The sequence below is a fragment of the Eublepharis macularius genome, chromosome 16, assembly GCF_028583425.1.
Source record: "Eublepharis macularius isolate TG4126 chromosome 16, MPM_Emac_v1.0, whole genome shotgun sequence".
NCBI classification, from domain to species: domain Eukaryota; kingdom Metazoa; phylum Chordata; class Lepidosauria; order Squamata; family Eublepharidae; genus Eublepharis; species Eublepharis macularius.
Genome location: NC_072805.1, coordinates 17292294 through 17317569, shown reverse-complemented (window position 1 = coordinate 17317569; position 25276 = coordinate 17292294). Strand labels below are relative to the sequence as shown.

The window sequence follows — 25276 nt, the reverse complement described above, 5'->3', positions numbered from 1 at the left end:
ATAGGGTAAATAGATACAAGTTCACAAAGACACAGCAGCTTTAATGCTTATGCCTTGTTTCAGACTTCCGCAATCCCATTGTTTATTAGATGTCTCCTCATCCTACTGATTGTATTGTCTTACATTATGCAATCCACCTTGAGCCGCCATCAGAAAGGCAGACGAGAAAGAACACAAATAAATAAATAAAACAGAGAAAGGAGAACTCTAGAGGAAGAGGGAGTAACTCCGTGCCCCCAAATAAACCTGGCTGCACGGCCACCGCCCCCCCCAGGCAACACACTGAATGAAAACAGTATCCCTGCAAAATATTTGTATATGTATTATACGGATTTTGTTTGCTTGCTTGCACGGAGCAACGTAGCTGCACGGTGTGGTTTTGTTTCTTAACACATTGAATGACGCCCGCCGAAGCTCCCAGGCGCCCTTTACCTGGAAAGTAAGCCCCTATCGCCGCCTCCCCGCAGGCCTTGCTCCCGAGTAAACCCGCCGAAAGCGGCTTTGTCGCTCTTTCCCCGAGGCCGCCGCCGCCGCCTTCCCCGCCCGGGACCCCCCTCGCGAGGGGAAAGGAGACACCGGCGAGGGAGGCGCAGGGCGGGCCCAACGCGAGGCGAGGCGGCGCCGAGGCAAGCGGCAGCCGGGTGGCCGCCCGCGCCGCAGTCCCTGAGGGGGGAAACAAGGCGAGGGAGCGCGGCGGGGCTGAGCCGGGCAGAGCATCCTCCGCCGCGGCAGGACGAAGCGGCCCTCCGGGCAGGAGCGAAGGTGGGTGGCGGGCTCAGCCTCCGCCTCGCCGGGCGGGCGTGAGGGGCCAAGCGGGCCGGCGAGCCCCGGCCTGAGGAGGGGGAAACGGGTCGGGGCGACGAGGAGGAAGGCGGTGGCGGAATTCACCTCAGCCGGCGACGCGGGCTGAGGCGAAGAGGCGGAAGGAGACCCGGCCGGCCTCTTTTCTTCCTGCGGCTCTGGCGAAGCTCCCGGCCCGGGGCAAGGCAGGGGGCGCCCGCCCGGAGGAGCAAAAGCGGCCGCAGGGGGAGCGGGGTGGGCCGGCGGCGGCGAGCCCCGGGTCCGGCTCTCTCAGGGGGCTGGACGGGGAACACCCGTCTTGAGGGAAGTGGGGAGTCGAAAGGCATGTGGCTGCCCCCCCTCCGAGGGGGGGATCCCCAAATGTATCCCCCCGTCTTTTTTTTGCGCGGGAAAGGGGTGGTAGTGGTGGGGGGATTGTGGGGGGTGTTGGCCTCTCCCTCAGGGATGGTGCTTCACCCCCTCCCCAGTTCAGCCCTGGCTCCCTTCACTTGAATCGAGCAAAGGAGAAGAAAACATTCGGGGTTTGGGATAGAAGCAGCAATTGACTGCCCCCCCCCCCCGGGAGAATTATATTTCGGCCTTTATTTTTTTTATGGTGAGAGAAATTGTGTGAGGTTTCCCCCTCCTCCGTGTAGGATTCCCCATTTCGACTCCCTTGGCACGGTTCCATCCAAGTGAATGGGCACTGGGCTCCATTCACTTGGACGGAGGGAAAAACAAGAGTAGCCTCAGGGAAGAGGGCAGAAGCAAACTATTTGGCTGCCTCTGTGGAAAAATGAAAGTCACTATCCCTGTCTTTTTCTAGGGAGGGGGAGACATTATGTGGGGTGTTTGGGGGGGGTGGGTGGCGGCTCCCCAAGCCGCCTCACCCCACATAATGGCGGCCCACCCCATCTACAGTTTAAACCTTTTTCCATTTCAGTGCATCTGCACTCCATACGTTTAGGGTGGGGTTAAAGCAGTAGCAGTGAGGGAGAAAAGCTTTGGGACACACATTCTTGCTCCCCCATCAGATACCCTCAGGGATTTTCCCCATTTGTTAGAAGCCCTCTCTCCCTTTACCCTAGACCTTCTGAATTCTTATTGTTTTAGTATTTTATCAATATACTGTTTTGATTGATATTCACGGTTTTGTTCTTTTGTTATCAGTCATGAGGTATAGTCTGAAGAGGCGACATGCAGGTGGTCTATGATAGGTTGTAAGAGCCCTGACTGGGTGCCTGTCCTGTCTGTGGAATTGTGCTGGACCTCAGGGCATCTTGTGGAGAGAAGTGACGGGTGGGGTAGCTGGGTGTGTGTAAAAATTATCTTCATTTACAAGCACGCTGAACCACAAGATGTTAGGAGGCAAAGGAGTGTTGTCAGGCTCTTTTGCTTCTCCAGGTGAGAGATTAATTTTGCTGCTCACTCCCCATTTGTAATTTGTGAGGATGGACTGAATTGTAGTGTATTGCTTTTCTTTGAGCCCCTCTTTTGTTACCTTTTCCCTTGTTCCAGTGGACATGTGGATCTGTTCACTTGCCTTGAGCAGAGAGAGAAAAGAATGCTGTCAGAGAAAACTGGGAGAAGGCACACCTTTTGCACCAACTTCTGTACTTGTCAATCTTGATAGCCATCTGTATGATACTAATGAGAAGTTTTTCACCAGTTTCTGAAAAAAGGAACAGAGTAAAACAAGTAGCACAGCTAAAACAATATTTTCTTTAAAAGAAACATTAAAAGTAACCGTTAATAGTGTCATAGAAAGTATAAAAGGCAGACAGGACCTAAAAATGCCAACTTAAAAGGCTATAGAGAAAAAATAGTTTTCAGTTATTTTTGAAAAGCTTGGAGCAATTAAGCTGAATGCTTCTTCTGGGGGAGGGCATTTCTAAAACTATGGGGCCATCATCAAACAGGTCCTATTTGGGGTCTAGGATATAGGAATATTTTCTAAGTTGTAAGACTGTCCCAAGCCAATTAGTGCTTTGAGGTTGACAAACAAATTGGCAGCCTGTGTAGCTGTTTCGGTATCACAGAACTGTGATGCTGTGCCAGACAAAAGTCTGGCCTGTAGCATTCTGCATTATCTGTACTTTCTGGACTGTGCCCAGGAACAGCCTTACATAGAGCATATTAAATAACACCACTGTAGTGTAATGCAGAGGTCATTAAGGCATGGATGACAATGGCAAGGTCCTGGTCTTCCAGCAGAGGGTGCAGTCAACAAATCAGCTGAAGTTGAAAGAAAGCAATCCTGGATTTCTGGCAGTTTCAGGTGGGTAGCCGTGTTGGTCTGGAGTAGAAAAGCAAGATTTGGCTCCAGTAGCTCATTAAAAACCAACACTGTCCATCCTTTAACTGGTCTTTAAGGCACTACTGGACCCGAATCGTGCCCATCCGCTATTGGTAGAACCTCAGGATACAGTGATGCCTCCCTCCATTAGCATTCCACACCCTGGGAAACTCTTACAGGATGACTCAGCCCAAACCCACCTTTCTGAGTAAATAAATACCTGCCAACATCTTCTCCACACTGTGACACTGAGAGATCTCTGTCTTTTGGTGCTACACCTCTGAAGATGCCAGTCACAGCTGCTGGCGAAACGTCAGGAACTACAACGCCAAGACCACGGCAATACAGCCCGGAAAACCCACAACAACCTTAGTTTAGTTATTATTTTTTCATGTTTAAAGGCTTTAGGATTAGCATGTGGTTTCCCCTCCACTTCCCCCCCCCCTATAATAAGATAGTTACTGGCTTAGTAGTGAACACTGTGGCCGAGTCAGTCTTTCTGGCCTTCATCTAACCACTACAGCTGATCTCTGCTGTGGTAACAGAACTTGCTGGAGTGCTGCTTGTAGGGAATGAGGATAGGTGAAATGCGAGCTCACCACTTGTCTCTTCAATCTCAGCGTAGAAAAGTGGATGCTGATGCTGATCGTGGTCTTTAAAGGCATAGAAACAAGCAGTGGCATGCACACTGCACAGTTTAGGCTCCTGCTTCCACACACTTGAATCAGTGACTGCTTGGAAGGGTGTTTCAGTGAAATCAGTGGGACTTACCTGACCTCATTTGGATGTATTCTGAAGTAGCTGTCTGGCAGTGCTCCGCAGAAGCTCACAAATGAGACAGCCCATTCCTATGTCAGAGTTTTTTTCTGTTGTTTCCTACTGTGAAGGGGAACGCTACTGCATGTCTTGTCTGTTTTTTTAGTGCTTTCTTACTATATTTTGCCACTGTGTCCGCTCCTGTATGTCGTAGGATGCATTCACCCTTACCATTTTTGCCAAGAGAATTACAGCAGAGTTCTGTTCTTGTGATGGTTAATTGGTTTGATAGAGATGCATACATCCTTTCTGATGCAATTAAACTTCTTTTGCATTGTTTCATAGCTATACTAGCATTGTTTTCCTGTGGGTACCCTGCATTCCTTTGCAGCGTATTTTCAAAACAGCCTTTCAAAAATCCCCTCACTGCATTAATTCCCCCAACTCATCTTTCTCTTATCTTGACAATTTTTCCCACATTCCATTTCTCCCCTAAAATGACTTTGTTGAGATCATACGTACATTCTTATGCAATGATGTTGAGTCTTGAGATAGAAGAAAAGAATGCTGTAGCCAACTATTAGATTCCAGGAGGTCAACATTAGTTTGTTTTTTTCAGAGTCAGAGTTGTTGTTGTTAATTTCATTTATAACCTGCCTTTTGCACTGAGAATCAAGGCAGATTACAAAATATGAAAAACAGTTCGGTCAGACATAAACCATGCAGTAGAACTATATTACAGAATTGGAAAAGCAGTGCAAACAAAAACATCTAAGACAACAAAAAATGCTTTGAATGGCATAACACAATGAAGAAAGGGGTTACGAAGGTGGAGGAGATTTCGTAAACAAGGGAAGTGATATGTACAATAAGCATCACAGTAGGCTCAATACTGTTTCCACATAGAAGGAGCCTCTTTTATACTACAGTTCTACTCTCCTTATAAAAATGCCATCCTGTACAGTTCTGTTTTTCATGTTCTGTGAAATAATATAAGTGTATGGGGGATGGGAGTTCTGTCCACCATAGGGAGGACATTCCACACGTCGAGAAGCACCACGTAACATTGGGATGAATGAGAAGTTGCCAATCTTGCCCATTTACAGGATGGCACCTGTAGAGGATTTTGCTAGGATGAGCAAGGCAGGTACAGTGGAGCACAGTTGGAAGAGATAACGTTGCTATCTTGGAAGCAGTGCGAGATGCAGTTCATTCAGAAAGTAGGTAGCAATTGACACAGAAGTGGCATTGCATATGTGTGGCTTTCTTCCCATTGTAATTCCTGTTACAATGCAATACGTGTTAATTTATAATAAAATTGCATCTGGCAATTACCTTCTCCTCTTTTGTATAGCTAACTTTAGTGGTTCTTCTCCTTTGGTGCCAATAATCCAAAAAATTCAGAACTTATCAGGGTTTCACAGCTCTTTATTTTGTGCTATTTAATTGTCAAAAATAATACTATTTTTAGCCAATTAAAAGAAAAAAACCACAACCATTCCTTTTTTTTCTTGAAAGGGTTATAGCAATGCAGGAGAGGGTGGTACTGATTACTGAAACCATGCAGGATGTGTTGGAAAGGTTTAAAACATCTCTCATCCTCTGTGGCCTGTTGGATACCTGAGGTGCTGTAATTTCATTTTTAAAAATGCTAGAAAGAGCCAGTCATGGCCAAACACTCTCCCATTTGGGAGGTTTGGCTTCATTTCTGTTTGTTCATTGTGATACATTCCTTTTGGAGGGGGTATTTGAAGTAGCACATTTTTGCTTTATCTACTGCTAAAAATAGGACAAGAAACCTTAACTCATAAACCGGAACAAATTGCCTAGGTTTGGTTAATTTTGCTTCCTCATAATTCTGCTTGTGAATTTGTACCTTGAGGTATACAACCTTTTCAGCAATGAGTCTTGACAAATGGGTCTCAGCGTTGTCACTGTATGTGGGAGCTGGTTTACAACTGTGCTTAGCTGACAGTCGTTTTTGTGTGAGGGATATGGGAATGCATTCCCTCACTGTAAGTCTGTGCAACCTGTGAGATGCCAAAACCTCATGAGTCACAGGCTCACTTCTTCAGATACAGCTAGAATGTGAGTCCATCTGTCCTTATATCTTGAAGAGTGGAGTGATTACAGAAGCCGAATGGCGATGGCCTGTGAATGACAACCTGTGATATACATGCACAAGCCTGATTTGCATTAGGAAGGGAAAGTTCATGCAGTCTGAGTCTGACAGGGAAATTATAGCTTAAACCATACAAATGTTTGTTCCAGTGACATTTGCACCAATTCCCAGGTGCTTTTGTGTAGATGCCTCAGTCCGGTGGCAGCCTGAAGTCAGATTTTTACAGTCTGGAGGTGAAGATGGTTGTAATGAAACTGGATAAAAGTTCAAGTGCAACCACCAGAGAGAGTGAGAGCAGATTCTGGATTAATCCTGCACTTGATAGCCTTAGCCATGATTAAGAGTTATATCCACACAGGCCTTTATTATGATTAGTGCTAACAATGGTTCCTTTTGAAATCTGGGGTTCTTTGAAGCTGACTTGCAAATCTGAGCATTACTAATGGGTTTTGGTGCAGATGTAACCCTTAACAAGCTTTTTGGGGAAATGCAGGGCACAACTGATGCATAAGAGAGAATGGGTTAGCAGATAGGAAATGCATGAGCCCTCAACCCTTTCCCAAGCTAATTATCTTTACAGGTTAAGAAGGTTGCCTCTGCGCTGTACTGCTATTTTTGGTAATCAAACCAACTGTGGTAATTATGGAACAGTTTTCAAATTCTGATTTTAGAACAGATGTTCCCTGAAACGTGTGTGTGGTATGCTTTTCTGAAAGCAAAGGTAGTAATTGTAACAGCAGCCAAAGAACATCCACGATGGGCTGTGGAAGAACAGTGTACTCTCTTTGTTATTTAGAAGACAAACATGTTTTAGAGTGGCTTTCGTTTCAACAAAGAGGAGCTCAGGTTACCCATAAAGACTTCAACTGGTATGACACAGCTAAAAATAACAATGTACTTATTTGTTGAGCAGAGTTGTTTGTTACATTTAAAAGCCAATTATTTACAACCGGTTAGATCAGATATGACACAGTATTGGCTAGGCAAAAGCCTGATAATGTTTTTCCAGCACTATGAAAACATCTTTTGCAGCCTGGAAGTTGAGATTTGCAATCCACAACTCGGTCACACCTGGCCTAAGATGACTCATGCCAATGGCACCTTCTCCTTATTTGTATAGAATTAGAAACAAAGAGTGGGAAGGGACCCCCAAGGGTCACCTAGTCCAATCCCCTTCTCAATGCAGGAAATTCACAGCTAACTCCCTGCCTCACCCTGCCCCCCACTCCACCCAGTGACCCCTGCTCTATGCTCAGAGGCAGGCAAAAAAACACCAGGATATCTGGCCTAGAGGAGAATTCCTTCCTAACCCCAAGGTGGTGATCAGCTTTACCCTGGGCATATAACAGGGCCACGAGGTCCTAGTACTGGATAATCCCTTCATGCCCTCCGCTTCTAATCTGCATACATTCATATTGAATCATAGAATCATTACTGCTGCCAGGTGGCCATCTATCCTCTTCTTAAGCCTCTTCTTAAATACTTCCAAGAAAGGAAATCCTACCACTTCCTGATTTTGTGTGTGTGCGCATGTATGAGAGAATTATGAGAAAGCAAAATTAATGAAACTAAGAAGGTGCTTGCCCTTCATATGGCAATTAATACGGCCTTCTGTGTGAACTGAATATACTCTTCCAGAGAGGAAGAGAGTATGACATTCAGAATATGACAGCTGCTACAGATCTTTGCAGTAAATGGAAGATTTGCTCTGTGCTGATGTCTCCACTCTCTGGCAGTATATTGCAAGATATTTATATCTCCGATGGAGCCTTTGTATCTGGTACCACTCCCTTTGTGTTCTCAGCAACTTACTGTAGGAATGAGCTGTTAAAGTAATGATCTAAAAGCGGTCTTTAGTAGAGAAATACTGAATTTTGGAGAGATATGCTAAAGAGGAGCAAAAGTAAAGTGGGGAATTGCTGATTTGATATTGTGATCTTAATTGTTTAAACTAAGACTGAAAGGATATGAATTGCCTTCTAAGCCTCCAGGAATTTGGTTTATAAAAAGTTTTTATTTAGCTAGCTAATTTATAGCTCAGCCTTCTATTTGGTGTTAGATTATCACATTATGTGTTGGATTGCACCATTCCACTCAGTTGATGGTAGGTTGCTGCACATTTTTCCACAGCAGTGAAATGTAGTAGGTAAGATGAAGTCAAAGTTAATTTGCACGATGGTAGGCAACTTTATTCTATTCTTCTGAGTTTTTTAAGGGTGTATTTTTGTCATTCAGTTGACGATGAATCATCTGTAACCAGGTGTGCTTACACTGTTTCATTTCTTTTAAGAACATACACAGAGTTCTAATTGTATCCACAGTTTCTCTCTTCAGATTTCTCTATGCAGTGTTCTTTTCTACTGTTTTCAAAGGTCACAGTTTCCCCTGCATTTGATTGCTGGTAAATGCCTTCCCTCTTTCAGTCAGACATGAAGAGTAGAGATCATAATTCTTTTGACAAACAAATTACATCTATGATTGTTTCTGTGTTATTCTTTGAATATACTGCATCAGGAAGAAATCTGAGATTTAATGTTGTGGTTTGCATAATACAGCAGAATATGTTATAGCATCTGTATGCCTCTAAACATTATATTGAAGACCAGACCTTAGGGGAGCAGGGTCATTGACAGGCATACATTTTAATTGCTTACCAAGGTGAACTAAAATTTGTGGACTTCTAGAAGCATATCCCAAGTTTCAGATGAGCATTCATGAATCATAGAGAATGAAGACAACCTTTTTCTGAAGATCAGTCATTTACCATTAGGATTTCCTCTTGATTTCCATATGGACTCTTATTTAAACTCTTTTTATGTACCTAGAACATTCATAACAGAATGTTTCAAATATGGAAACCACAGTGGACATCATAGGGATAGCTATACATATTTGTGTATTTAAGAGTCTACTTGGAACTTAAGCTCTTTTTACCATTCGTGTAAGGCTAGAAAGTGTAAATTAAGCTCCAGGTAAATTAAGCTAGCTTACGTGTATTATGACAGTATGCAGTAATGTGTGTTTTTCTGCAGAGCATTAATCTGGAAGTAACTGTTGTTGCTTTGGCTAATCGAATACTTTCTATGGTGGCCACTTGGAACAAAATAAATGTCAAATTGAAGTTTGTCTGAAGTGGATAGTGCTGTACTTAGTGCAGGGTGATATAAAGATTCAAAAGACAATTTTTAAAATAAGTGAGTAGCACCCTGAATAACCCTGAGTAGCTTGATCTTGTCAGAGCTTGGAAACTAAGCAGGGTTAGCCATGGTTAATACTTGGGTGAGAGACCACCAAAGAAGACCAAGGTGGCTGTGCAGAAGAAGGCAATGGCAAACCGCCTCTGCTCATCTCTTGCCTAGGAAACCTGTGGTACCTATGAGACACTTTGTGACTTGATGGCATGCTATTATTTTATTATATAAAAGAGTAAGCATCTTCTAGACAACTCACTTCCTACCCAGGTGCACCACCAGAGGGCACAGCTGTGGGAGGAAACCCAGACTGGGATCAGAAGCAGAACAGGTGGCAATATCTGTTCCCCGCCTTCACGTGCCTGGGATCAGGAGAGGGGTAGGAGGCAATGCCCGCCCCCCTGCCTTCACCTGGCCAGGATCAGGGGTGGAGCAGGTGGCAATGCCCGCTCCTCCCTTTACCTGGCCAGGATCAGTAGCAGAGCAGGGAGCAATGCCCGCCCTCCTTCACTCTGCTGGGATCAGGCTCAGAGCAGGTGGCAATGCCCATCCCCCACCTTCACACAGCCAGGATCAGGAGCGGAGCAGGAGGCAATGCCCACCACCTGCCTTCACCCAACCAGGATCAGGAGCAGAGAAGGTGGAAATGCCCCCCCCCCCCATCTTCTCCTGACTGAGATCAGTAGCACGGCATGTGGCAAGACCTTCCCCCCACCTTCACCTGGCTAGGATCAGGAGCAGAGCAGGTGGCAAGGCCCACTCCCCATCTTCACCCGACCGCCCCCCCCATCTCCTGACCGAGGTCAGGAGCAGGGCATGTGGCAAGACCTTCCCCGCACCTTCACCTGGCTAGGATCAGGAGCAGAGCAGGTGGCAAGGCCCACTCCCTGTCTTCACCTGACCGGGATCAGAAGTGGGGCAACTGGCAATGCCCACTGCCCGCCTTCACTTGTCTGGGATCAGGAGGGTTGCAGCTGGCAATGGAAATGCCCGCCCCCACCTTTACCTGGCCAGGATCAGGAGCGGAGCAGGTGGCAGTGCCTGCCACCCACCTTCATCCAGCCTAGATCAGAAGTTGAACAGGTAGTGCCCACCCCCTGACTTCACCCAGCCAGGATCAGGAGTGGAGCAGGGGCAATGCCCGCCCACCCCCCGCCTTCACCCGGCCGGGATCAAGCATGGAGGAGGAGGCAATGCCTGCCTGCTCGCCCTCTAGAGCCTATTGTATTTTTTCTCATAACAGACTTTGTTGCTAGTTATTAAAATAACAGTAGGTCTCTTGTTCATATTTTTGCACACTCATCATATTGTGAATATATTATTCCATCAATACCAAAGGTACGGCTGTGCAAAAGTCTTGTCCTTGCAGGTTTTTGTGCTTTTGTACTGTGACCTCAGCAAGTTCATTCGCTCTGTGGGACATTTTGCAAACGATATTTTCTACATTGTGGCAGAACTTGTATGTTTTGTCAATAGTTTTGAAGGGCTCAGGCAGAGATCCTTTCTAGTCCTCTCATATGTGCTCCTGGAGACTTCCTGCTTATGAAGGGTGTGCTCTACCTCTGAACACTCGTGAATACTTGTGACATTGCTTTAAGACAGTCTTACAAGTCTACAAAAAGGATTGGCCTGCTTGCCCATTAGTAATTTGTGATAGATGCATCATGATGGATATATGGTAAAGAAGAAGCCCCAAGATTCCTTCTTCACCTGGAGGCAATTTCTGTCTATCATAGGTAACCAGGCTAATGACTACTAACAATTCTGCTTTAAGACTCATTTTAAACTCTGTGTGGACTTTACAATGAAGGTTTCCTGAGAAACTGCCAGAGATCTGTTAGGAAAGAACAGGCGTAGTATTTGTAACAAACAGCAGGTGTATCTTTGTATCATCAAGATGCATCTTAAGATATGGGCTTGGATACGCAGTGCACAAGTGGAAACGTAAATGGACGTAGCATAGTTCTGCTTGTGCAAGAAATTGTGTAACAACCTGTGCTTTCCTCCCTATGTATTATAGTGTTCAGAAATTGGTTGCACAAGATTGGTTGCATAAGCGAGTATACTATATGTTTGATTTAGCACAAGCAGCTACCGTAGCTGTTTTGCATTTTCCCTTGGACAAGAGTTCTAACGCAAGTGGACATTTTGCATTGGATGCAACCCAAGACGTCTTATTACAAGGAGCTTTTAAAGCTCTGTAGTAAGTTTTCCAACAATGTCAGTACCATGGTTGTTGGGGGTTTTCCGGGCTGTATTGCCGTGGTCTTGGCATTGTAGTTCCTGACGTTTCGCCAGCAGCTGTGGCTGGCATCTTCAGAGGTGTAGCACCAAAAGACAGAGATCTCTCAGTGTCACAGTGTGGAAAAGATGTAGGTCATTTGTATCTACTCAGGAGGGGTGGGGTTGAGCTGAGTCATTCTGTAAGAGTTTCCCAGGGTGTGGAATGCTAATGGCGGGAGGCTTCACTGTATCCTGAGGAGGTTCTTTTGCATATGGATTGGTGCTTGATGTGCTAATCTTCTCTGCAGGGCTATTGTCGGGTGTGGAGTGTTTTGTTGGCCTGGTGTTTTTCAGAACTGGAGCCCATGCTCTGTTCATTCTTAAGGTTTCTTCTTTCCTGTTGAAGTTTTGCTTATGCTTGTGAATTTCAATGGCTTCCCTGTGCAGTCTGACAAAGTAGTTGGAAGTGTTGTCCAGTATTTTGGTGTCCTGGAATAAGATACTGTGCCCTGTTTGAGTTAGGCTATGTTCAGCCACTGCTGATTTTTCAGGCTGTCCAAGTCTGCAGTGTCTTTCATGTTCTTTTATTCTTGTCTGGATGCTACGCTTTGTGGTCCCGATGTAAACTTGTCCACAGCTGCAGGGTATACGGTATACTCCTGCAGAGGTGAGGGGGTCTCTGCTGTCTTTTGCTGATCGTAGCATCTGTTGTATTTTTCGGGTGGGTCTGAATACTGCTTGAAGGTTGTGCTTTTTCATAAGCTTTCCCATCTGATCAGTAATTCCTTTGATATATGGCAAAAACACTTTTCCTGTAGGTGACTGTTTTTCCTTGGTTGTTTGATTCATCCTGGGTTTGATTGCTCTTCGGATTTCATTTCTGGAGTAGCCATTTGCCTGAAGTGCGTGGTTTAGATGATTAATTTCCTCATTGAGAAAGCGCGGCTCACATATCCGTCTTGCACGATCCACTAATGTTTTCATTATGCCTCTTTTCTGTCGGGGGTGGTGATTGGAGTTTTTTCCCAGAGGATGTAACAGCCTTATTCCATCATTGTCTGACAACCAGTTACTTCCAATGGGACAACGAATTCTATGAACAGATGGATGGGGTGGCCATGGGGAGCCCACTCAGCCCAGTTATAGCAAACTTCTACATGGAACATTTTGAAAAAACAGCTCTAGAATCAGCACCCCACAAACCCAGTGTATGGTTCCGGTTTGTGGATGATACATTCATCATTTGGAGCCATGGGGAGGAAGAATTGATGGAGTTTTTGAATCATCTCAACAACATCCACCTGAACATACAATTCACAATGGAGAAAGAAAGTGAGGGAAAACTCTCATTCCTGGATACCTTGGTCATCCGCAAAGCAAACTTTCAGTTAGGTCACAAGGTCTACAGGAAACCAACTCATACTGATCGGTACTTACACAAAAACTCCAATCACCACCCCCGACAGAAAAGAGGCATAATGAAAACATTAGTGGATCGTGCAAGACGGATATGTGAGCCGCGCTTTCTCAATGAGGAAATTAATCATCTAAACCACGCACTTCAGGCAAATGGCTACTCCAGAAATGAAATCCGAAGAGCAATCAAACCCAGGATGAATCAAACAACCAAGGAAAAACAGTCACCTACAGGAAAAGTGTTTTTGCCATATATCAAAGGAATTACTGATCAGATGGGAAAGCTTATGAAAAAGCACAACCTTCAAGCAGTATTCAGACCCACCCGAAAAATACAACAGATGCTACGATCAGCAAAAGACAGCAGAGACCCCCTCACCTCTGCAGGAGTATACCGTATACCCTGCAGCTGTGGACAAGTTTACATCGGGACCACAAAGCGTAGCATCCAGACAAGAATAAAAGAACATGAAAGACACTGCAGACTTGGACAGCCTGAAAAATCAGCAGTGGCTGAACATAGCCTAACTCAAACAGGGCACAGTATCTTATTCCAGGACACCAAAATACTGGACAACACTTCCAACTACTTTGTCAGACTGCACAGGGAAGCCATTGAAATTCACAAGCATAAGCAAAACTTCAACAGGAAAGAAGAAACCTTAAGAATGAACAGAGCATGGGCTCCAGTTCTGAAAAACACCAGGCCAACAAAACACTCCACACCCGACAATAGCCCTGCAGAGAAGATTAGCACATCAAGCACCAATCCATATGCAAAAGAACCTCCTCAGGATACAGTGAAGCCTCCCGCCATTAGCATTCCACACCCTGGGAAACTCTTACAGAATGACTCAGCTCAACCCCACCCCTCCTGAGTAGATACAAATGACCTACATCTTTTCCACACTGTGACACTGAGAGATCTCTGTCTTTTGGTGCTACACCTCTGAAGATGCCAGCCACAGCTGCTGGCGAAACGTCAGGAACTACAATGCCAAGACCACGGCAATACAGCCCGGAAAACCCACAACAACCATCGTTCTCCGGCCGTGAAAGCCTTCGACAATACAATGTCAGTACCATTTCAGTCATGTAGTTGCTTGCATCCTTGTCTTTCAGACGCCTCCCCTGTGTATATCTTAAGGTAGCTGACAGATCTTAATTCTACCTTCCTCTTTTGCTACAGTTTGCGACTGGAGTTGCAGTGGATGCATGCTGATAGCATGATGGAAGAGACAGAAAAATTTTCCTCTCTGAATTCCCTGGCTAAATACTATCCTGTTAAGGAAGCTGACAAAACTGATCAAAGTGGCAAAGCCCAAAGGAATGACGGAAACCAAGGAACGATGCAACTGAAAAAAGAAATCTCTCTTATTAATGGGATCAGCTTAATAGTAGGAAACATGATTGGTTCAGGTATCTTTGTTTCCCCCAAAGGAGTACTTAACCACAGTGCATCATATGGATTGTCACTAGTGATTTGGGCAATTGGGGGCATTTTTTCAGTCATTGGAGCTCTCTGCTATGCTGAACTTGGAACCACTATCACTAAGTCAGGGGCCAGTTATGCATATATCTTGGAGGCCTTTGGAAGCTTCATTGCCTTTATACGCCTGTGGACTTCGCTGCTGATAATTGAGCCAACCAGTCAGGCAATTATTGCAATAACTTTTGCCAACTACATAGTGCAACCAGTCTTCCCTTCTTGTCAACCTCCGTATGTTGCTTGTCGACTTATTGCAGCTGCATGTATATGTAAGTATTTTGCAAAAACAATTTTGTTGGACAACTGGATGGATGTGGGCTTTGGGGGAGAGAGGAGCCTGTCTGTTTACTTGTGGCTTTAAGTGTTTGTGACCCAACATGCAGCTACTTCTAAAAGTTCATAACTTATTGCGTGATATCCGGCAAGGCAAAGAAGATTAAGGTGCTCTAGATAACTAGGAAGAGTACAGGAAAATCCAGGGTCACAGGTGGAGGAGTATCCAGGCTTGAGTGTTGTGACCAAGGTCCCTTTAGCCCCACACCTTGTTTCCGGTGTTTGCCATTCACACAATTCTAGAAACTCATAGATAGGATACAGTTGATGGCTATTCCTTGTCTTTCCCCATCATTTGGTGCCTGCAAGTGGTCCTCTTCATCTGAGCACAGGAGTTTCATCTAATAATTGTAGCCAGTAGACATTAGTCCCACCCATGACTTTGTTTAAAGCCATAACTATATTGTATGGCTATGGATTCTTTAAATTGGTTATGTGTAGTATGACAAAGTTGTCCCCCTGCTTTGTTTTAAATCTGCCGCTTGATTTCATCTTATTTAATTTATTTTTATTTATGTCATTTACAGTCTGCCTTTCTCATGGAGACTCAAGGCGGCTTACACAGTGTGAGATTAGTACAGTCAGTATCAAGAACATTTCCATAAACAATGCCATAGGATAAATAGATACAAGTTCACAAAGACATAGCATTAGCAGGAATCCAATACAACATAGTGGTAAAGTCTATGGTCCCTAACTCATTAGCGAAGCATCTGAGACCTCCCACCCTACAATACAGCCCTCCAATCTGAGTAAAAATGTATTTTTGAATAATTTGGTTTTGCAACATTTGTGGAAAGCCAGAAGAGTGGGGGCTCTCCTGACCTCAGGCAGGCCATTCCACAAGGTAGGGGCCACCACAGAGAAAGCCCATGTACGGGCTGCTGTTGATTTCACCCACATACAGGGTAGCACCTGCAGGAGACCCTATTTGGATGAGCAAAACTGCCATGGAGGAGCATGCAGGGGAAGCAGACCCATAGGTATACTGGCCCAAGGTTCTGAAGAGCTTTGTAAATGATAACCAATACCTTGAACTGACCACAGTAACTAATGGGTAGCCAATGGAATGAATGCAGGATGGGAGTGATATTCATGTTCTTGCTTGCTCCTAATAACAGTCGAGCCACAGCGTTTTGCACCAGGTGGAGTCTCCTAGTTAGTTTAGATGGGAGACCTATGTATAGTATATTGCAATTATCAAGTCTTGATGTTAACCATAGCATGGATCCAGGTGGCCAGGTCGGCCATGTTGAGGTAAGAAGCCATTTTCCAGGCTAGGGAGAGGTTGTAGAAAACATTTTTTGCAGCTGCCTTAACTTGCGGCTTGCCTTCACTTAACTTACTACACTGAGTTCTAGTTGTGCTCTCCTTAATTGACTAGTTTCCCTAATTAAAAATTTTCCTAGCATTTGCCTTGCTTACAGGGGTTCTAGGTTGCTTTTCACCTGCTGTTTCCAAAGCAGTGTATAGAGCAATTCCATAAAGCATTGTGGAGAAATGCCTTTATTTTTAGGTTCGGACTGTTCCAAAATCTTCAAACCTGCAGTTTTAAAAAATGTTTCCTTTCCTCCCTCTTAGCTGACTCTGCAGGGGGTGGGGGAGGAAAATGCTTTCGCCCAGGGTCTTTAGTCACACTGATGCCTTACCTGGCTGAAAACAAAGGTGTGGCCAGAAGAATTTCTGTGAATATCTTACGTGGTGGTGGGGGGCAGAGACTTGGAGGACTAAAATACCAGAATGGATTCTTCTTGGAACGTCCAGGAAAACCCTCTTTGACCTGCCCTGGGAGTGGACAAAGGGAAAGAATAAAGCTTCCTGGCACAGGGAGGAGGGTCTTTCTCTTTGGCTAAATTGAGTTGGAAGCTGAAGAAACTGCGCACTGGTACCTTACAGATAGAGGCCATTGGCCATGTCGAGGGCTGAGTGGCTACAAGCTACAAGCTGTAATCTTTTAAGTTAACGAGCCTGCCTGAGAATTATGTCTAGCTAGGGCATGTGTAAGAATGAGAGACAGAGGCAGGGCTCATTTTGAGGGGGAACGCACAGGAACACAGTTCCGGAAGTTCTCCAAAGAGGTCACATGTCAGGTGGCTCTGCCCACCTGACTTTTGGCCATTTGGGGCCCGTTTCGGCCTGTATTGGGGCTGAAACGGCCTGGATCAATGTCGAAACAGCCCGGATCGGGTCGGTGCTGGGTGAGGGAACCCTCCCCTGCCTGGCACAGACCCGACCTGGGCCATTTTGGTCCCGATACGGGCCCAAAATGGCCACTTTCGAACATTTTGGGCCCCTTTTTGCCATTTTGGGCCCAATTTTGGCCCTGAATGGCCAGGATTGGGTCCAAAACAGCCAGGATGTTAGGGGGTGTGGCATATGCCAATCAGTCATGCTAATGACACACTTCTGGTGATGTCAAGGGGTGTGGCATATGCTAATGAGTTATGCTAATTAGTTCCTTCAGCTGTTTTTCTACAAAATGACCCCTGGACAGAGACATTGCGTTTTTACACATTTGTTTTGAGACCCCTTGCTTACTTTGGTGCTGTGCTTAAAAGTGTAAGTGTGAACATTTTTTCTTTTTCAATATTTTAAAAAAATTCTTAAATGCTGGTAGCTGTTCTCTGTACCCACATAGATTTTCACTGCTCAACCATGCCATGTAAAACATGTGCCAAGGGAAGGGGGTAGTCTGTTGGCAATTTGCTGATCTCCCAGTGTTGCACAAGTTCAGTAAGCAGCCCTTTTGGTAACCAGGTGTTGGGTAGTAGAAGACTGGGCACAAGGCCAAACTCAGAGAGGCATGCCTGCACAGGGGAGAGAGGAGTCTTGGCTCTCCTCATGGGCAATTCTCAGAAAGGCCAGGTGGTGGCATCAAGTACAAGACAGAAAGAGCAGAAGCCCCTCAGAGGGCTGGGGGGGCATCAAGAGGGTGGCACGTGCCAAGTGGAGACTTGGACTGACACCAGTTAACCTCAGTCACCCCAGAGGGCAAGAAGGAGCAGTGCTCACTGGTCAATGGGGCTGTTTTGCCACACTTGGTGGCAGTGGTGGGATAATAATCCAAATTTGGCATACAAAAGAGAGCAATGGAAGGTTTGGGATTTGTGGGTAGAGTCAGATTAGGCTCAGTAGGATGGAGTTAGCTGAGCAAGTGAAAGGGCTGAGGACGACAAAGGAAGAGCTGCAGGAAGAATGCCAGAAACAGCAGATAGATTATGAGAACTGGACCGCAGATGAAATGAGGGCTTTCATCATACATGTCAACAGACCGGTTAGAGTGGCCAGCAGGACGAGGGCAGGCTCAGGGAGCTAGAGCTGGAGAAGTTGTGGTTGCTGACAGAGAAGGAAAGGCAGGAACAGGAGATCTAGATCAAGAAGCTGAAGATGCAGGAGCGGTGGCTTGAGAGGGAGGAAAAGCTGTAGGAGAGAAGGGAGAAGATGCAGGAGCAGCAGCAGAACCACCTCTTTCAGATGACGGACCTGCAGGCTGAACAAAGCGCGGGGGGGGGAGTTACCCTGAAATATTTTATTCCCTACCAGGAGGGGGAAGACCCCTCAGTTGATTTCTCAACCTTTGAGAAAGTGGCTCCTCAGTCGGGGATTGCGGAGGCTGACTACATGTCCTACCCCACAAGCATTTTACTTGGAGAGCTAGCTGCTATTTACAACAGTATGTCTAAGGTGGGAGGGGGGAATAACTTTTAAGGATTTCAAAGCCACAGTTTTTAAAAGGTTCAAAATGAGGGCTCACCACTTTCGGAAGCATTTCCAGGGCTTGTCCCCACTGCAGTGCAAAACTTACAATGAATGTATGGTAAAAATGAGTGAGTTTGGTAGGAGATGGCTGGAGGAAGCAAAAGTGGGGGACTTAGAGGATTTATTCCAACTAATGGTGCTAGACCAATTTTACTCCAATTCCACCAAGGAACTAAAATGTCTGGTAAAGGACAAAAAGATTAAAGATGCCACTGAGGCATCAGAAATTTTGGATCAGATGGGTTGGAGGACTTCCCATTTGGGAAAGGAAGGGAAAGGGGTTCCAGAGGGGTGGGAAGGTTGATTCTCAGCCCAAATGGAAAGGGGCTTCTGTACAAGCTGAAGCTAAGAAAGCTCCTAATTTAGCTAATTGGACCTGGCCCCAGGTTAGAAAATGCTCTTACGATGGAGGGACAGGCCACTTGTGGGCTTCCTGTCCAAAGTTACAAGCAGAAGCCGCCCAAGCTTCTCCGAAAGCACCAGCCATCAAAAGGTGAAAGAGGAGCAAGTGTCAGTAATTAACCACAAGTGCCTCTTTGCTACTGTGGAGCAAGCAGAAGCTGGGGAAAATACATAGAAGCAGAGGGGCTGAGAGACCATTTGGTTTGGGGATATTCTGACACAGGTTCTCTGTGACCCTAGTACAGGCTGATCTGGTGTCGGATTCTGATATTGTACCCAATATGGCATTCCAAATCCAAGGGATTGGGAAGTCACAAGCCTCTTAAAGCCAAACCATAAAATTCACAGATACCATCGCCAGCCATGAAGCAGAGACTGATAGTGACATCCTAAGCTTACTTTGCCCCCTTTTAAGTCTGTAGGCTTCAGTGGACTTGGAGCATAACTCTGCTTAGGATGGTGCTGCAAATCAAGGTCAGAATAAATAAATTATATTGAATTTAACTGCTTCCAGCATGTCCTGAGAGTGTGTGTGAGGATGTGCATGTGTGCCAAGTCGTAGTTAGAGGGAGAAAGCTGTTTAGCCTAGTAGCAGATTGCTACCCCCCAAATCATCGTAATGGCATCGCAAACTGCAGTAATTAAACACATTTAAAGGTAACTCGTAAAAACAGCAAATGTATCTCCCCCCCCCCCCAATTTTTACAGAGGAAATTTTTAAAAAGTATTGTAATTTAAAAATGCAACAGCAGCCAAAGACTTTACAAAACAACCATGTCGCTAAAAAAACCTTTTGAAATAAAAGGGTTTTGTTGTGGGGTTTGGCATCTAATAGAGTGGACCATCTGTGCTTCTATGGAAAGTCCAGCAAGAAAGTAGGTAAATGCATTCCTGACACATAACGTGGGAGGTAGTGGATGGGAAGCTACTGCCAGACCCAGCAATTGCTTCCTTGACACTGACATGATAGTACTGGCAGTGAGTTGCACGCTGTGGTCCTATTGGTAAGTTAAGGCGTTGTTCTTATTCATAGAACTTCGTTTTGTACAGGATTGGGCATTGCAGCCCAGTGCCGACTTTGCTTGTGACTTTCCATCAGTAGTCAGATTACTGTCTCTTGAGGGGGATGGTGTCTCTGGGATTCCTAGGCTAGGGTATAGAGGAAGCAGATTGTGGGGGCTAGTGGGGAGACATCTCTAGACTTCTTGATGAAGTTAGCTAATGGTTCTGGGTGGCAATCCGTGAAGAGATCCTATCCGTGGAGGGAAGATCTCATCCCATCACTACTGGTTCTCTAATGAACTAGGAACTTCGGGAACTTCCCAGCTCATGGGCAAACCTGTCAGAGGATGGCAAGTCCTTGTTCCATCTCAGGATCAGATCAGCTCTCTACCAAATCCTGGCTGTAAAATACTTTATTCAGTTGCAGAAGACAGGAAATACATTGATCCTACAATGGGTTACTTTGAAAATAGATTCTCTTCTATCAGTGGGGCTTAATCCCCTCTGGCTCCATTTTGTGTGTTGGTAATAAAATTTGAAAGGGTTACATCCTCAGACTTCAGATCTAATAAATCCCCTGTGAGTAAACTAGAAAATGATTTGGTGGCTTGAAATGAAATATTTTATATCCATAGATAGCTGTCTTGTGGGTACTTGTATATCTAATTTCTTCAGTATGCCTTGCATGCTCAAATTCTGGATAGGATGAGGGGGACGCATCCCTAAATGATACTTAGTGTGACCGAAGTATTATTAGGTGTATTGTTCAATTATTATCCCTAGGTGATAAGTATTCTTGCAAAGTGCTTTCTCCCATCCCCCATTCAAGTCTGTCCAAACTAGAGCAGAGCAATCTCATTGTCTCCCTCTCGTTATTTTATTTTCACTTGTCTTTTTAAATAGTTGTCAAAGTAACTAGAGTCTCTGAATCTGTGTTGCCACTTTTATGCATTTTCTGGTTGTGCCATTTTCTGTTCATATGTGACCAGAACTTATGGGCTTGGCTTCCTACCACCAATGAAATTCAACTAAATTTCTAGGAGTGTCTGTAGTTGAGCTTGGCAGGCAAGACTCCAGCCTAATTTTTTTCTTACAATAAGGACCTGCCTACATGATTATTTTATATTTGGAGAAGTGCCATCATTTTCCACCTGCAAGAGTGAGTTGAGAGCAGATTTTCTGTCCAGTGATAGGTCAGAGCACTGGTTCATTGCTGCATAAATCAGAGGTGTTTTTCAAATAGCATATAATATATATGTCGCCCTCCTTACCTCTTGAGAAGACAGGTCAAGGTAGTTGGGGATGGAAACGTGCCTGATAACCTGGTTACTATCTGCTCAACTGAAGCTGCGAGATTTCATCATACTTATGTTTACCGAGTCATTTCATAAGTACTTTGGGCTGTTGTCACAAGATATTCCCTGTTTCTAGACTGGCTAGCCCTGACTTGGCAGAAATAATTTGTTTTGCAGTATATGGTAGTAAGTTAAGCATCCCTTGAATATTTGGATAGATCAGTTTTCCTTGCCCACCATCCCATGTCTTCCATTTAGTTTGTTAATGAAAACAGTAATTAGTTTGTTTAGATTAATTCAATAGAGGGTAGTGATGGCATTACTTTGAATATTCTCCATATTTGCTGTTGCATTGGGAGTATAATAATAGAAGTCTTCAAAAGAAGCACCACCTTCCATCTGTTTAATTCACAATTAATTGATCATTATTAAATGTGATCACTGTGGCTCGGTTCAGACAATTTTGCAAATCAGTGCTGGAAGGACTGGTAATGTAACGCAGGCTCCCCACCTCTGTTCTCATGCTCTAATTTCCTCTTTCCATTTGAGGATTGCTCTAAACATTTTTGCTATGATATCCAAACGGGGAAAGATAGAGCTGCTCTCCAAACTATGATCTGAAAGCATGATTTGAAGTGGGATTGCAAGTCATGGTTGGAGCCTAGCACTCAATTTGGGTGCCCAATTTGGATGTCTTGGCACCCAGAAATTGGCATGTAAGACTGGAAGAGGAAAAGAGAGGACAGTATGCCTAGGCATGTTTTTTGTGTGTTTTTTTTTTTAAAAACCACTTGATTTACAGATATACCCAATTAAATAGAGGATTTTGGATTCTGGGGTGCTGTGCTTGCTTGTTCTCTTGTTTATTGAAATCTTAAGTCTTCTCTGGAGCATAGCTGAGGGTTTTAAAAAGCTGATATTAAAGTTTACATTATTAAAGTTTACATTATTGCTGCATGATGATTTACTATTTCTTCACAACTGACTTAACAGGAAGGAGATTGCAATTTTACTAATATTAACCATGCTTTCCCATTATAAACAATTTTGCTTCTTAGAGCTCATTGAACAGATAATTGTGTAGAGCTCTTCTGTACTTTTAAAACAATTTCCTCATTCAACAGGGAATTATATATGGCCGCTTGCCATATTTTAAACTGTACAAAAGCATTTTGTAACTACTCTTAAGCTTACCTAACCCTCTAGTCTTAACAATGGTGTTTAATTAATTAACTGACATTCTTTGATGTTGTTTAATAAAGGAGTTCCTAAGTGGAACTTCTTGTTTTCACTAAGAATGTTGGTTAAAATAAAAACTGTTTGCTAATCAGTCTTTGCTGTGAATGTGTCAAATGCAGGATAATATCCCTAAAGAGGATGAGTGGGTTGGGACTAGGGCCAAGAAATATTCTCATGTGTTAGAACCTCTCCGTATAAAGTGTGTATGTCTTGAATTCATCTCTATTTTGTGCTAAGTAGGTGATGAGAAACGGAGACCGCTGATACGAACTCTTTTACACACCACAGTTCTGCTTAACCCAGCTTGCTGAACTTATTTGCACTAATATGTAGTTGTGGCGTGTTAACTCTGGCATGGAGCAGAATTTCAAGCCCGTGCTTGATAGCAGAACACTTTCTAACGTCTTCCTTGCTTCCCTTTTTGTCTCCTAGGTCTTCTAACCTTTATAAATTGTGCCTATGTTAAGTGGGGAACCAGGGTTCAGGATGCTTTCACCTATGCCAAAGTCACTGCCCTTATTGTGATCATCGTAACAGGAGTTGTTAAACTATCCCAGGGTAAGAGATTAACAGCTCGATGCATGGAAGTTTGTATTTACCAGAAGACAAATATTAAGGAGCACCTGTTGGATTGTTCATGAAAAATATCCTCAACAGTTATTGGTCTCCCCCAAAGCTAAGGTTATCCATGGTAATGAGCTTTACGTGGGCCAACTTCAGTTAGGAAACTCAGAACTTGCATGATCATGTTACTTCAGGTAAGAACAAAAACTGAGTTCATAATGAGAACCTGTTGTAAATTAGTGGCTTAATTGAATAAAGAAGACAACTTGGAATCAGTCAGTGTTAATAACCTTCATTTGTATTTCAGTTAAACATAATACATATTAATTGATTTCCAGAGTTAAAAAGGAACATTGTGTACACTGTTTTGAGTGTGTGAAAGGTTTTGCAATTTGGTGCTGCTCATGTGAAACTATCCATAGTCTCAAAAAAGCAACTATTTAAGGCTATTTCACACAATTGATAACAAGCATGCAACTTAACTTGTACATTGGGGCATACACTTTCATGTGTGATATGCTCAGCGCATGCGTATAGTGGTTAGTGATGTGCATTGGATTGCACTTGGTCACACTGTACTTCCAGCTGTAAAGTGGCTGCTTTTTAAAGTTTCAGTTAATTTTTTTTAAAATACTACTTTTTTATACTAGTTTAGCAGCATGTTGGTCTGGAAACTCAACAAATGAGGGCCTCTTAAAAGCAACCCATGCAACTTCTGTGCGCAGCTGGCTTTGGCAAGGTTGCAACTTAGAAGCAAAAGAACTCTGCACTTTCCCCTTCAATTGTGTGTTTGTTTCCCTTGTCTATTGTTCAGTTTTAAACAACTGGGCCTGCTTACTTTTTTCTGTGAATTATAGTATTCCAGATATTGAGGCAAGTATGTGTGTGTAAGCTTTTATTCCTGTTTATTTTGGAAGATTTCTTAGTGTGCTGAGAGGGAAATAGGAAGCCTATTTCCACTGTGCTGAAAATGTGTTTTGTACTATTTGTCCTTTTCATATTTAAAAGAGCTGTGGTACCTGTTCCCCCCCCCCCCCCACACACACACACATCTTTTGTGCCTGTGGATGTAACATAACACAGTTACCTTTCTCCTGACAATATGATTTTTGTTTTTAAAATCTTGTAACTTAATTGTCTCTCTTCTAACGTGGCTGCTGTTTCATCTTCCTAGTCTGTGCAGGGAGATTAAAGATATGAAAATAATGAGAAAAGACTTGGACATGGCATGGTCATCTTAAACATTGCAAAGATTTCTGGCTAAGAAACGCTTTAGTCCTATTTAGTGCAGTTCATGCTAAATAAAACATTTTTAAAAAATGTATTTATGAAACTGCTTTTTCCATCTTAGGCATACAATTGAAAAAAGTCAAGTCAGTGTTCTTATTACTGCTAGTTATTGGAGAGTGGAATTGTAGTCTATTGATGGAGCTTGTCCCGGGTCTGAGACGCAGCCCCTGGACTTGCCAGGAGGGGGGGACAGGAGACAGCTGGGAGACAGCCGCTCAGATACCCCAGCAGGCACCCAGGGCCAGAACCTGCCAGCACAGGAGGGAGGGAAAGACGCACCCAAGCCTCAGAGGGTTAGAAGGGGCAGATGGAGGCCAGCAAGCCCCACCCTCCAGTGGGAGTCTAGGAACCCAAGCAGGGACAGTAAGGACAACCAAGAGGAAGCCAGGCCAGAAGGAAAGGGCACAGGCAGCAGGGAGAGCCCACCAGCAGCTAGCCCGCCAGAAACCTTACCAGCAGTAGAGGGAAGGCAGTCAAGGCACCACGGAGCCACACCCCAACCTGCAGGCAGGCTAGAAGGGATTAGCCAGAGCCAGGTGGGGCAAGGCAAGCAGCCACAGCTGGAGCTGCCTGAGGCACTCTACAGGAAAAGCTTGGCAGCCAGCCAAGAAGGCACAGGTGTGCCTGCCCTGGACAGCCTGCAGAACAAACCCAGGGGCAGTTGCCTGAGTCAGCCAAGGGTGTGGCTAGAGTGCCAGAAGGGGGCGTGGCTGACAAGTGGAGCAGGAAATCGGTGAAGGGGTAAAAGGGAAGTCCACACACAGGGTGTGGTGGGTTGTTGTGAAGGAGGAGTGATGGAGTGGAGAAGGATGACGAAGAAGGAGAGAAGATGTGCGCAAAAAGGAAGAAGGGCTGTTGAAGAAGGAGAAGGAGAGCAGTGTGAGAGACAGCTGGGGCAGGTTGAGCAGGCCGGCGAGTGGACTGAGAGGGTGTCAGGGTGATGTATACTGCCCCTCCTTCCACAGAGCAGGGTCCTGCAGTATCCCTGATGCCCCCCCCCCCCTTGGATCAAAGCCAGGCACTGCAGTGCTCAATACCGTGGTGCCCAAAGAAAAACCTGACAGAGCTTATTCCCAGGAGAGTGCCATTTGGCTAGTATTGTTAGCATCCCAGTGTCTC

At 44.7% G+C, this 25276-nt stretch overlaps 1 protein-coding gene across 1 annotated transcript in view; it reads left to right on the top strand.

Moving 5' to 3' along the window:
* The first annotated feature begins 674 nt into the window (after positions 1-674).
* SLC7A6 (solute carrier family 7 member 6) overlaps positions 675-25276 on the top strand; it is a 46011-nt gene continuing 21409 nt past the window's right edge. The window contains exons 1-3 of the mRNA XM_055000728.1: positions 675-762; positions 13974-14542; positions 22736-22861. Coding sequence (XP_054856703.1) covers positions 13996-14542; positions 22736-22861 — 673 coding nt within the window. The 5' untranslated portion in view covers positions 675-762; positions 13974-13995. The remainder of the gene's footprint in view (positions 763-13973; positions 14543-22735; positions 22862-25276) is intronic.